The sequence below is a fragment of the Kryptolebias marmoratus genome, linkage group LG20, assembly GCF_001649575.2.
Source record: "Kryptolebias marmoratus isolate JLee-2015 linkage group LG20, ASM164957v2, whole genome shotgun sequence".
In the NCBI taxonomy this organism is placed as follows: domain Eukaryota; kingdom Metazoa; phylum Chordata; class Actinopteri; order Cyprinodontiformes; family Rivulidae; genus Kryptolebias; species Kryptolebias marmoratus.
The window spans coordinates 21,636,210-21,650,484 of record NC_051449.1 but is presented as its reverse complement, the minus strand read 5'-3'; the positions used below and the strand labels follow the sequence as shown (position 1 = coordinate 21,650,484).

The window sequence follows — 14,275 nt, the reverse complement described above, 5'->3', positions numbered from 1 at the left end:
TGTGAAATAGCCACTGTGATATCACCAACTGGTTTGTTGCTCTTTTGGTTAGCAAGACGTGTAATGCATCCAGATGTATTGTGGTTTTAATTTAAAAAGTAATTGCTTTTTTATACACATCATTTTCCATCAAATGCATCCTCCTGAAGTTCAAATTACACAGGAAGTAGGTTTAAAATTTTAAACCTTTTAAAACAAACATGAACATAAGAAAAGAGTGCATGCCAAAATCTTCTGAGGCATTTTTAGTTCAGTTATCTAAAGAAAAAGCTACATTTAAACAAACTGGAAACAGATTAATTAGAACAATAATGACACCTTTATAATGTGGGTAAAATGTATTTACATCATCTTTTGCCACAAGGCAAATGACACGCCCTCTAATTTACTCAGGGAAGCAAGGGGGTATCTAAGTGGCCTTGTGCACAAAAAACAACTATATGGATTTTTCACATCTGAACATGCAGTTGTAACTGCACTGACATGATGTGTAGGGCTTTCTGTAAGCTCTGCATTTCAGGTCAGTGCACGAGCGACTCTGCAGGAGTTGTGAAATGTGTGCCTCACAGGGATGTTTTCTTTGTCTGTGTGAAAGTTACGCTTCTTTATTATCACGATGTAAAGATACATTTACAAAACATCAACTGAAGTGCCTGGCTTCTATCTCACACATAGTTTAAAACATGACATGTGCAACCAAGTTTTTGGATTTCAGTAAATGTTTTCATGTTAAGACAGAGATTCTGAGATGTACCCTATTATTAACACATTATGTAACCCTGTTATTAACTGCCTTACTTATTCATCAGTTGTGTTTTGGTTGAAAAGATCCAAGACATGCTCTGATTATTTTAAGCCTTCATACTTCGACTGTAGTTACAGATCACAGCACATTCACAACAAATCAAACAGCACTTCTCCCTGTTAGAACCAGCATCATTTACAGATGAAAAGAAAAAAAAAAACAGCTTTGCAGCCAACTTTAAAGAAAAAGATGCAGCATGTAGTGAAAAATAATCATATTTTTTTGTGGCTTCTTTTGATTTTTTTCCCACCTCACAGGTGATGCCAGGAACCTGCGTCAGGAGTGCTACATGTCCCAGAGAGTGAGGAGTGGGAGGGACTCGAACCTCACGTACATCATAAGAGCTGATCATGAGTTTTACTGCACCAACACCGCTCCCATTAACCATAAGGTGACTGTGGACTAAAACTGACAGCATAATACAGAGCAGAACTCTGCCATAGTTTATATGAGTCACAGGGGCAGATTTACACTGGTTTTAGGTCTGTCTTAAACACTGTTTTTGCTGTAAATCAGTGACTTTCAATAATCATAGTGGATGCAGAGTGGTGGCTTTAACTCAGAGATATTTGCTCCTGCATCTATATCTAAGCCACAGTTAGATACACAAGTTTAAACTTATTGTAGATTTTCACTAATTTTCATAGGGTCAGCATTATACATATAAACTCAAATATACCTAGATTAATATTTGGTTAAATTTCCTGCAGCAAATTGCACCTTGAATACACAATTACTGTATCAATCAACAAGTTTTATAATTATAATTCTGGATGATTTCTGACAGAATTGGCAGAGTTTATTTAAATCGGTTGGTTTCCTGATCAGGCTTTTAAGTAGAATCCACAAATTTTCAGTAGGGTTTATGTTGGGGCTTTGGGAAGGTCATTCCAAAAGATTAACCTCCTAGGACACTGGCGTCCACATAAAAATTAAAAATGCACATGCCATGCAAGAGTTCGGGTCTTAGGAGTGTAATGTTAGCCAGATTTATCCAGATAGAAACCAGTTCTGATGTGTGCTTGGGATCGTTGTCCTGTTGGAACACCCAAATATGTCCAAGTTTCAACTTTTCAGCTGTTTGTTTGAGGTGAAGTTGAACACTTTTGGAGGTAGTCCTTCATTATTCATCTACTGTACAATGCACCAGAACCACAGCATGATGCTACCACCACCATGTTTGACAGCTGGTTCAGTGTTCTTGGTTTGAAAACCTCACCTTGACTCCTCCAAACATACTTCTTGTTATTGGGATGAAACAGCTAAATCTTTTTCTTGTCTGACCATAAAACCTTTCTCTAGAAGGCATTTGGCTCATCCATGTGGACAGCAACAAGTCAATCAAACATAAAGTTGTGACTTTTGGAGCCAGAGCTTCTTTTTTGGTGGAGACCCTCTCAGTCCCAGTTGGTTTAAATCTGTCTTCACTGTGGACAGAAACACTGGTGTTCCAGCAGCTTCCAGTTCATGGCAGGCTTCAGCTTCAGTGGTTCCTGGCTGTTACTGAACACCTTAACCACTTTCTCCTCTACTTAAATCTTCTCTCAGTTCCTTGAACTTGTTCTGAGTATTAGTCAGTTATGAGTGCTGGCAAACAAGTTATTTTTATGGTGGCAAAGAGAATTAATCTCAATCATTGTCCTTTTCGAAGTTATAAGCCTTGGTCTTGTTACGTTAAAACACTCTCTAGAACCTTTAGCAACACTTACTGAAAGATTTAAGTGAATGTATGTAGATATTTGAGCTTTTATATATATAATTTAGATCCTGTGTGGATTAGAGAAAATACACAATAAATTCAAACTCATGCACCCATCCTTGTTTTTAAAATCATTGATGTTGTATGTTGTATAATCATTCCACCCTGGAAAAAGAAGCCTAAAATTAATATGACATTCATTCCCACGATGAGTAGACGTAAACGTTTAACAGTAATTGTAAATCAACATAGTTTTGAAACATGTCCTGGGAAGCAACACATTCTACTTTGCTTCATTTATTATTTGTGAACAGACTGTAATTTGCTCTCTTTGGTAAATCTATCCCATAATGTCATGCTTGTTTCATTTAGTCATCACATACCATAAGAAGGTTTCAGAATGATGTGATGTGTTCTCCTCAGTTCCACTTTAAGCACGAGGAAAGCTCCAGCCACATTAAATCAGCCCTGGACATGAGCTACGGTAAACACTGGGATGAGATAAACAACAAACACACACTCTTCCTGAGCCAGTCCTTCAAAAACCAGTCCACGCTAAATCACACCAACTACATCTTGGAGGTAAACTCAACTGAAATCTTTTTTTAAATATTCACATTTCTTTCTTTAGAGAGTAACATTGTCTTCCCTGATGTTATTCTAGTTCAATCTCCAGGTGCCAGCAAAAAATTTAAACTACAGGACTCAACTCATGCACTCTCACCTCATGCAGCCTGGTTCTGAAAGCAGCACTCATTTAAAAATCAATTACAATGACCTGATGCCTCTTGTGGCTGGATTCCACTGGAAAAGCTCTTCAAAAGACTCCCATCCAAAAAAATGGGAGGGTATAAACAGTTTTGTGTTATATTTGCTTGAATCATATGAATTTTGTAGCCAGACGTTGGTACTGAAGTTCTAATCATCATCCTTATCATCCAGGCACATTTAACATGGACACACCGTGGCTGTACATTTACACCACCCACAAGCTGAGCTGGCTGCAGCGCCACACCCTGCATCTCACCTCAGAGCTCACAGCCAGCAAGTCGCTCTCTGTCCGTAACCTCGTCCTTCAGGGTTTTTATAGGGACAGGAACAAAGAGAAGGAGGCCCGTCTGGAGATTTACACACCAGCTGTCAGTTACCTCCAAGTAAGGATCAAATAATCTTCTTAGTCTAATCAGTTCAAGTGTCATCATTTATTTGTGGTTGGTCTACAGGTTCATTAAAAACAGTTTAAGATTAGATTTTTTTGTAAAGCTTTGTATAACATTATGGTAAAATAAGGTGTCACATACTTTTCATTTCTTAACAAAAAATAAGCCAAAGTGTAGAAGCAGCTTCTGAAAAAACTAAGTATACCTCATGATTTAAGAGTTTGTATAGTCACCTTTAGCAGAAACAACTCTCAGTAATCATCATCTCTTATCAATCTCCCACATTGTTGTGGAGGCATTTTGACCCACTCTCCTTTACAACATGGCTTCAATCGATGGAGGTTTTCTAACATTTGTTAAAGCACAGCTTTCTGAAGGTCTCACCATAGCTTTTCAATCCTATTGAAGTCTGAACTTAGATTTGGTCCTTGTAACACTTTAATTCATTTCTTTTTCAGTCATTCTGCTGTAGATTTGTTTTTGTTTTTATGACCCATTTTGGTCCAAGCTTCAGCTGTTGGACAGATGTCCTCACATTTGGCTCCAGAATCCTTTGATCTACAGAGAAGTTCATGGTTGACTCAATGACTGAAAGGTGCCCAGGTCCTGTGGTTGCAAAACAAGCTCAAACCATCAGCCCTCCACCACAGTGCTGACAGTTTGTGTCAGGTGTTTGTGCTGATATGCTGTCTTTGGTTTTCACCAAACATGGTGCCGTGAATTATGGTCGATTAACTCCATTTCGGTCTCTTTTGTCCAAAGGACATTGTTCCTCAAGTCTTTTTTTTTGTTCAGATGAAGGTGTCCGAACCAAAGTTATGTGTTGTATTTAGAAAGATGAAGATGTGTGATGAAGTGTTCTGTCTTTTTCTAACTGTTCTGTCATGAACTATAACTTTTAACCTGCTAACTGCAACCTGTTTGGTTTGAGATCAAGCCGTAAACTGCCAAAACTCAAGCTTTTATCGAGGTGCTCACACTTCATATAATCCCTTCACATGCATTAGATTAGCAGCACCTGGTCACTACTTACCTGTTTTATTATTTATGGAAGCAACAAATGTAAAGTTTTTCATACACTGCTTCTGCACATTGGTTTATGTATCCATCCAGTGCCTATGCTCGCTTTGTCCTGTTCTGGGTTATAAAGAACTGGTGTTTATTTCCAGCAGTCACTGAGCAAAGGTGGGATTCACTCTGATCAGGTTGCCAGTTGATCACTGCATTTTGGTTTATTAATTTTTTTATATATATATACCCCATTAGAAATATATGAAGGTGTACTTTATTAGTAATATATCTGAAAAAATAGCTCTATTACATGCATGTGTCTGCTCTGTGAAAACTCATCCTGCTTCCCTTTCAAGGCAGGGGTGAGGGGCGTGGTGGGGAATCGTGGCGTGAAGGCTTCCGGCTCCTTGGGCTCTCTGTGGACTCTTCCTCTGAGAGGAAACATCTCTCTGGAGGTCTCTAAATCCAGCCACTCCCTGCTGATGAGCACCACATACGGCAAGCAAGATGTCAGCTTTACTGCTGTTCTGAACACTGCTGATAAGGTGGGTGGAGACAAAGGTCTGCATCTGTGAACTGGGTGTGTTCAATGCTTTTTTTTTCCTCATACAGTGAATGTGCTAGTTGTTTGCTATTAAAATTAATTGTCTTTGAACAAGCCATCTCTGCTTATGAACTTGTTTAAGCGTTTAAAAAAGAGGCTGGTGATTGTAAAGATGAGCTTGTCGAAGCCAAAGAGCATGCCCACTGAAGTGGAGATTAAGGGGGTGGTGGAGGAGGTGAAGAGGGACAAGAACATGTACCAGAAAGTTGCACTGCTGCATCTCAGGTCTGTGTTTCAGTCTGGCTCAAACAGTCTGTTGGTGTGAACAACATAACACTGTTGATTTTAACACCTTTCATCTCGCACAGACAGCCCCTCCAGAACCTCCCTCAGTCTCTTCTCCTGAGGGAAACCTTTACTGTCAACCTTCTCAGAGGTATCTATGTTTTGGAGTCTAAAGCTAAACTCCATGACAACAGAGAAGCCATCCACACCCTGACTCTTTGCTATAAATCACCAAACCCATTTGTAAGTCAAGTTCAAGATCATTTGTGAGCTCAAAAATTAGGAAAGAGGAGGATTAGTTTATGGCTGTAATCAGTGATTTTAACTGCTGAATATGTTTTATTGTGCAGGTTTGTTCTGAACTAATTCATCCATTCAGCTCTGACTTGATTCCAGCAGACTCAGAAATCTGCGTGACTCTAACCAACAACCAGGTAACCTGTGTGTCACAGCAATACACAACACTATGTAAACAAGTGAATAATAAAACAAGTCAATATACAAGACATATTTCAACCAGAAGCATGTGGAAAATTTAATATAGTTGATTATTGTTGGTATAAAATTCAAGGAAAATATTGCACAACATGTATGCTTTAAATAAATGCTTCTCATGTTCTTCTTCAGACCCACCAAGGCGTACAAGGGAGGTTACTACTTTGGGGAAAAGAGAAACTGAATTTTTGGGGGCAAATTCAGCAGAACTCCTTTCATTCAAATCGTCAAGCTTTAAAAGTTAAAGCCAACTTCATCAATCAGCTACAGGTCAGCCTCCTTAAACTGCATTGTGGTAACACATATACAACATTCATATTTGTTTATGCTTTAGGATCAGAGTCTCTTAATTTAAAGCAGTTGCACTTGGCATAAAAATGCAGAACTATTTCAGTAAGTTCAGTTTTAGTCTCATCTGACCATAGCATCTTCTTCCACATGTTTGGGGAGTCTCTAATATGTCTTCTGGTAAATTAAAAACAGTTTGCCTTATTTTTTGAAGCAATCTCTTGTCCATGTTCAGCTCGTCCATGAAGCCCAACTCTGTCTGGCTTTAAAGGTCCTAAGGACAGATCTCTGCAGAAGAGCTGCCCAGCTCAGGGTTATCCCTGACCTCATGGCTGCTTCTCTGATTAATGCCCTCCTTGTCCAGTCTTTTAGTTTTGGTAAACAACCCTTTCTTGGCAGATTTGGTGTGGTGGCATCGTCTTTCTATTTGCTAATAATAGACTTAATGGTGACAACAATGTGATAACAATGTTTGTTGGCATATTTCATTCTTAATGTGTGCAACGTACTGATTTACACAATGCATTGTGTTGACTGCAGTCAGTAGTGTTATGAGGTAAATCTATGCTGCAGTTTAGAGTAGAAAAGGCCAACTAGTGACTACTTTATTTGTTATTTCTGTTTCAGCTGCGACTCCCTTCTTCAGCTTTAGTGGAGGGGGATGTGAGTTGGAACCTGAAAAATAACACTGGATTTGATTATCAGGCCAGAGGAAAACTGAGACTAGAGCGACAGGAATGCCAAGTGAGTAAAGTAAAAACCAACATAGATTTTGTTTATTGTTTGTTTACTGATAAACAATTTCTTTTTGCAGCTTTCAGCACAGCTGAACGGAACATCAGGCAGAGTTGCCTTGTGTTCATCTCTCAGACATCCTTTCAAATCAAAAATTCCCAAAACATTAGAAGTGAGTTGCTTTTGTGGTGGAACTGATGGATTTCCAGTGTTACACAATGGCTTTACATATATAAAGACAAGTCAAGTAGTCTTTGTAGCATTTTATGTGATTTGACTATTTGCCTTATCAAGGTAAAGGCCACTGCAGACACTTCTGTGGATGGTAAAGGGAGCAGCACAGTGTACTTGAGGGCTGATGGAAAAGACAGAGTGAGGCTGGATGCCCAGATGTCCCATTCCATCAAGACTGGAGACAGAGCACTCGGGCTGAGAGTGAATGTGTCCCAGAGCCTGCTGCCAGCAGTCTCTGACCTGCATTTAAACATGGCTGCCAACATGTCCTCAGACAGGTTTGACCTCCATTATTTATTTGTTTTAATAATTAGCTCAGAGGCCTGTAATCCCATCCACAACCAACAATAATAAGTAAAAAACATTAATCATGTGGACTTTAAATGGTCATTTAAAACATTTTTTGTTATTAATTTTGCCTCTTTTCTGTCACTTCCAGCATGTTTCTAAGTGGCTCCTTTAACCAGGGACAGGAAACTTTACTAACCCAGGTCCAAGGCTCTTTTAGAAACTTCCAGCTGTCTTTATCAGGGAATTTGAGGCACTCCATGTCCAGTTTCATTATTTTGCCTCCAGTTCTGGATCTGGATGGACTATTAGGGCAGTCTGACAACTTGATTGAAGGTAAAGTCTTAAATCCGAATCTTGATTTGCAACCACAATTCTGACCATGTTAGAATGTTGTGTAAAATGTAAATAAAAACATAATATAATGATTTGCAAATCTCTTAAACTCATATTTTATTTACAATGGCACATAATAAACATATGAAATGTTTAAACTAAGAAACTGTACCATTGTTAGTAAAAAAAATAAGGTAATTTTGAATTTGTTTGCCATACATCTCAAAAAAATTGGGACAAGGGAAATAAAAGATTGCCAAAGAGGTACTAATAAGAAACGAAGGAGCATTTTGCTGCAAATTAGGTCAATTGGCAACAAATCAGTAAGAGGACTGGATATAAAAAGAGCATTTTAGTATGGCTAAATCTCTTAGAAGTAAAGTTAGGCAGAGGTTCACCAGTGTGCAAAAAACTTCAGGTAAAAATAGTGGAACAATTCAAAGACTTTGAATATCCCATCATCTACAGTTTATAATATCATCAAAAGATTTAAACAATCTCTGAGCTCAAAGAACAAGACTGAAAGTGAATACTGAATGGCCGTGATCTTTGAGCCCTCAGGGGCCACTGCATTAAAAACAGATCTGATTCTGTGGTTCTTCTCTCCTCTGCATTGAGTCAGGAACACTTCCACTAATCATTGTCTGTAAACACAGTTCACTGTGCCATCCATAAATGCAGGTTAAAGCTCTATCAGGCAAAGAAGAAGCCAGATGTGAACACCATGCAGAAACACTGCTGTCTTCTCTGAACCAAAGCTCATTTAAAATGGACTTAGGCAAAATAGAAAAGTGTACTGTGGTCAGACAAATCAAATATTTATTTTTTTGAAAACCACAGACACCACATCCTTCATACTAAAGAAGAGAGGAACCAGCCTGTTATTAGTACTCAGTCCAAAAGCATGCTTCTGTGATGGGGGTGCATTATTGCTTCTGGGAAACTTACACATCTGGAAAGACACCATCTATCCATCCATCCATTTTCTTTACCTGCTTCTCCTTTCCAGGTTGCGAGGAGCTGGTGCCAGGGGACACCCTGGACAGTCCATCGCAGGGACATATAGAGACAAACGAGAGACACAACCATTCAGGGACAATTTTAGAGTTACCAATAAACCTAACATGCATAGTTTTTGGTCTGTGTGCACAAAGGGAGAACATGTAAATTCCACCCAGAAAGGCCCCAGGTCAGGAAGCAATCCTGCAGCCTTCTTGCTGGGATGCAACTTCTCTAACCACTGTGTGGAAAGACACCATCAATGCAGAAATGTGTATACAGGTCTTACAGTAACATATGCACAGATCCAGCTAAACCACAGACTGCATCCATTAGAACAGCATGGCTTTGTAGTAGAGGAGTCCAGGTGCTGAACTGACCTGCTTGCAGTCCAGACCTCAAACATTTAAACCATCATGAAACAAACAAACAAAAAAAAAGTCAAAGAAGACCCAGGACTATTGAACTGATAGAATCCTTCACCAGATAAAAATGGGACAACATTCCCTCAAAAGCTCTAGCAGCTGCTCTCCTCAGAAGAGGGGATGCTTCACAGTAGGAAACATGGACCTGTTCCAACATTTTTATAATGAGTTGCTGCCATAAAATGTGAATTATTATTATTATTTTTTGTAAACATAGTACAATTTCTTAGTTTAAATATTTGATATGTTTACTATGTTCCATTTTGAATAAAATATGGGTTTATGAGATTTGCAAATAACTGCATTCAGTTTTTATTTACATTTTACACAATGTCAACTTTTTTAAAACTGGGGTTAAATGTTAAATCATGATTTGTCTTTGACTTGAACAACTTAAAAGAAATTCATATTGTCTAAGCTGTAAGGTAAAGGCGTGTGTATATGTTGTTGCAGGACATATGAGAGTCCAAGTGATGGAGACTGTACACAGCATAGAGCTGAGACATCAGGGGGAAGCTGCAGGAAGTTTGGATAAAGAGGAGGGCACGTCAGGAGAAAAGTCTCACGGGGCTCAGGACTGGCTGTGTGTTTGGTCTGGGTTGGAGCATTTCTGTGTAAATGTCAGCCTGCAATTTACAAATCAAATAAACGGGGACATCTTTTTGCTACTATCTCACTCTACCCATCTGCTCAGTACCGCAGGTGATTTTTTTCAGTATACATTTAATAAACAGTAGCACCTATATATTGATATAGTAACAGTATATACACCCACACACCTTAGTGTTATTGTGTTCTGGATACAGGTGTACCTTCCAACAGCAGTGCTCAGGTGAAATGGATGCAGGATGATGTTCAACTGTCAGTCCTGGCAGAGCTGCAGGCAGGAACTGAACATCTTAAAGCTGAATTTCACCGAGGTAGAACCGACCTGCGATGGGAGTACGTCTCCAGGCTGCAGCACCAAGTCAAAGCTCTGCAGAAAAGAGGCCTGTCCAGCTCGTTTCAAGCCAAAGCACATTATCAGGTGAGAAATTATTCATAGTTTATTCTTTCACCGAAATGCAATAAACTATTACAGTTGAAACCAGATGTGTAGATAGACTGTATAAAAAGACACAGAAATAAATTTTCCTCGCTAACAATAAACCAGAAAAATTTTTTGTTTTAGGTCAGTTAGGATTCCCAAAATTATTTCTATTTGTTGAAGTCATAAGTTTACATACACCAGGTGGAAGCTTCTGATTGGTTAGTTGACAACATCTGAGTTAATTGGAGCCACACCTGTGGTTGTATTTTAAGGCACACCAAAAACACATCATAAGGATATCAAAATAAATCAGCCAAGATATCAGGAAGAGAACTGTGGACAACTCTGGTTGATCTTTGGGTAGAACTTCCAGATGCCTGAAGCTTCATCTGTTCAAACAATGAGCCACAAGTAGAAGCACCATGGGAATGTCCTGCCATCAGAAGGTAAAGAGCTTGTGAAGCTGCTGCTGAAGCTGCTCAGAGAGTCATTATCCACAGAGAAACCAGTCCTGAACCAACATGAGCTGAAAGGAAACTCATGACTCCAAAAGTAACATCAAAAAGTCAGATTACAGTTTGTAAACGCACACAGGGACAAAGACCTTAATCTGTGGAGACATGTCCTGTGGTCTGATGGAACTAAAACTGATCTGTTTGACCTTATTAACCATCATTACATTTGGAGGAAAAAAGAGGAAGTTTGTAAGCCTGAGGACACCATCCTAACTGTGAAGTACGGGGGTGGCACCATCATGGTGTGGGGTGTTTTACTGCAGGAGGGACTGGTGCACGTCACAAAATAGATGACATCACGAGGAAAGAACATTATGTGGAAAAAATGAAGCAACATTTCAAGACAGACAGGAAGTTAAAGGTTGGACACAAACATGTCTTCAAATGGACAATGTCCCTCAGCAGACTGTTGAATTAGTTACAAACAGGCTTCAGGACAACAAAGTCAGTGTTTCAGAGCGACCATCACAAAGTCCTGATCTCAGTCCCATAGAGAGTTTGTGCTCAGAGCTGAAAAGACAACAAACCTGACTCAGTTCCACCAGTTCTGTCAGGAGGAACGGGACTAAATTACAGCAAATTATTGAGAGAAGATTGTGGAAGAAAAACCAAATTTTTTGAACCAAGTCATAAGATTTAAATGCAACACTACCAGATTCTAAGAAAATGGATGGAAACTTGTGACTTTGAAGAAAGTAATAAAAACGTGCTACTCGTTATTTGGGCATTTAACAAATAGAAATAATTTTGGGAATCCAAACTGACCTAAAACAGGAAAGGTTTCATCTGATTTATTGTGAGACAGTGAGAAAATTTTTTTTTTTTTTTTTTTTTTTTAATATTTCATATAAATATCTGGTTCCAGCTGTATATGTTTTATGACTCACACTCTTGCCTTATTTAAAGTTTCTATATTTTTATGTTTTTTTTTCTTCCCTTAGTTGGAAACAGAAGGACTTGCCACAGGCTTGGTCCTTCATATGGAAAACAGGAAAATTGCTGACATAATTTTTAATGCTGGCTCAAAAAACAAAACAGCTGTGTTAGTTGTGTCCGTATGGCAACAGATGAAGCCGCTCCAGGGTCTCATCCCAAATTCCTTTGAGGTATATTTTGCGTTGTTGGCAGATTATTTACATAAAATTTGCAAGATTAATCATTATAAAAATGTTTTGTCTAATTTAAAACAACTAAAACTAAACTAAAGTGATATACATTGTACTTTAAAAAGAAAAGAAACAAAAAATGAACCCTGAGTAACAAAAGATTTATTTTTCTGCTTAGTTTTACCTGGCATGTTGTACATTAGCAGATAAAAGTAATTTTATCCACTTAGTTTTTCATACTAGTTAAGAAGAAAAAATTTTAAAAAAAAAAATGCTAGTAGGCATATTTTGCTTACTTTGGAAAGTCAAGTAATTGATTTCTAGTCTTTAAGCTGATTTGATTTGACTATATATTTTTTGTCATAAAGACATAAAAGAGGATTGTTAACAAAGTAAATCAGCATGTTTTTCACTCTCATTCTTATAAAAATCTGAAATCAAATACAGCAACAATAAAAAAGAAACCTGAAATGCAATCTCAATTTGGCCTGTAATAATATTATAATAATTTCTGCAGCTGGTCTAATGCTCAGCAAATATTCAAAAACTCTTTCTTCTCCTCCTTTAGAATAAAACAAAAATAAACTTTACCAACAGAAGGTTTTGTTTTCACAGATGAACTGCACAGGAAACGCCACTGTGGACCAACTCTCAGCTTACTGCTTTGGAAATGTGACAAACCGCCCCGTGGAGGTACAAGCCTTTCGCTCCTATAGACCACACAACAGGCTCTGCTACAGCCTGACTCTTACTTCCTTTGACCTCAGTGCTCAAGCCAAAGGTTGTTACAGTCCCAGTGGACGAAAGGAGGTCAGAGCCAACCTCACCCACTCCTCAGTGCCCTTGCTGACATATTTGGGTGTCCCCAGCAAATCTGGATTTAGGTTACTGCTCCGGCCTGGGCCTCAGAAGTGGGTCTTGGGGACCGGGATGCAGTTTGGCTCTTGGAGAACAGACCTTAATGTAAGACTGAGGTTGGAGACTCCTGGGCTGTATGGTTGGCAAGGGCTGCTTGAAAATGGATTCTGCGGTGCTTCACAGAAGGCTGCGGTGACAGGCCGGCTGAGATTAGAAAGCTGGTGTAACATCAGAGCTGAAGTCAGTATAGCCTGGGGCTCCGTCAGTTCCAGCCTGTTGGTCTCTGTACGCTGCACAGGGGTGGGGAGGCTGGTGTGGGTGCAGGTGGGGAATGTTGAGGGTGATGTACCACATAAAACATTGTTAACTTTCCATGGACAATCTGGAAAAAATGGACTGAAAGGATATCTGAGTGTTGAAAACCACCAGGATTCCCTTCAATGCTCCTGGTCTGTGTTACTGAAGGAGCATAAAGCTGAGGTAGGGTGGAGCCTCCTGCACCAGTGGGCTTCTATTGCCTCAATTATTCCAAACAAAGTAGAGCTCCATGGGTCAGGTCAGATTCTTAGTCCTACCTTGTCTGGAAGTGCTCGACTTTCTATCAGCAACAGCTCTGCACAGATGAGTATCACCGGTATCTTGGATCCCTTTACATCCTTCAGAGCCAGTCTTCAGCAGAACATGACTTCAGCCGATACACAACATCTGCACACTATCCTCATGTCAACCACAGCAAGTCAAGTCCAGTTTGAGCTAAAGAATGACGACTGTGCCATGCTTCTCTCGGCAAACCAACACAAGGGAGAACAACAGGAGGACAACAGGACCACCTGGAGTTTTTTTGTCCATCAACAATGTGTTCATCTGAAGGTTAGCAAGGAAACAAGTAAAAGAAAGAAAATAAACTTGTTTCCCACCAAAAGGAATGCAAAAGAAACATCTTCCACTTGAAGGATGATTCTTGTCTTTCCATTCTAGTAGGAATTATCTTGCTAACATGGAAAATGTACGGGAAAATATCAAGTCTCAAATAAGATTCCAGTTATAATAATTCAGAGTTTAAATCTTTAATATTAACGCCTGGTAATTCAAACTAGAACATTTCTGAAGAAACTGTGAAGAGTGTCAATACAGCAACCGTACCAGCAAGTATAAACTTTCCTTTATAAAGCCCAACAGTGATGTGGAACCCTAACCCTAACCCTTTTGTAACAACATAATCTGATAAAACTGTACAAGAAACGTTTGAAAAAAATTGTGTTTGCACATTGTTTTTAAGCTAAAATAGCTCAGAAGTTAGAGTGTGACATCATCTCCCTCTTAAATTGAACTTTATGCAGAAAAATCTTTTAAAAAGAAATTTAAATTTTGTCAAAACTAAAAGTCAAAATCAAAACCAATTTGAAATTTCCAGTTCAGTCATGTAAAGTCCAACTTTCTGACTCATTTAAACTGAATAATG

The 14,275-nt window shown here is 38.9% G+C and overlaps 1 protein-coding gene across 1 annotated transcript in view; it reads left to right on the top strand.

Annotated features, from left to right (window-relative positions):
• LOC108248532 overlaps positions 1-14,275 on the top strand; it is a 64,991-nt gene that overhangs the window by 19,038 nt on the left and 31,678 nt on the right. Inside the window, exons 26-42 of the mRNA XM_037981932.1 lie at positions 1,063-1,196; positions 2,928-3,086; positions 3,169-3,352; positions 3,447-3,658; positions 5,032-5,220; positions 5,362-5,504; positions 5,588-5,747; positions 5,855-5,938; positions 6,132-6,269; positions 6,915-7,031; positions 7,102-7,194; positions 7,317-7,534; positions 7,696-7,880; positions 9,758-10,006; positions 10,111-10,331; positions 11,791-11,955; positions 12,571-12,648. Of these exons, the coding sequence (XP_037837860.1) occupies positions 1,063-1,196; positions 2,928-3,086; positions 3,169-3,352; positions 3,447-3,658; positions 5,032-5,220; positions 5,362-5,504; positions 5,588-5,747; positions 5,855-5,938; positions 6,132-6,269; positions 6,915-7,031; positions 7,102-7,194; positions 7,317-7,534; positions 7,696-7,880; positions 9,758-10,006; positions 10,111-10,331; positions 11,791-11,955; positions 12,571-12,648 (2,729 nt within the window). The remainder of the gene's footprint in view (positions 1-1,062; positions 1,197-2,927; positions 3,087-3,168; positions 3,353-3,446; positions 3,659-5,031; positions 5,221-5,361; positions 5,505-5,587; positions 5,748-5,854; positions 5,939-6,131; positions 6,270-6,914; positions 7,032-7,101; positions 7,195-7,316; positions 7,535-7,695; positions 7,881-9,757; positions 10,007-10,110; positions 10,332-11,790; positions 11,956-12,570; positions 12,649-14,275) is intronic.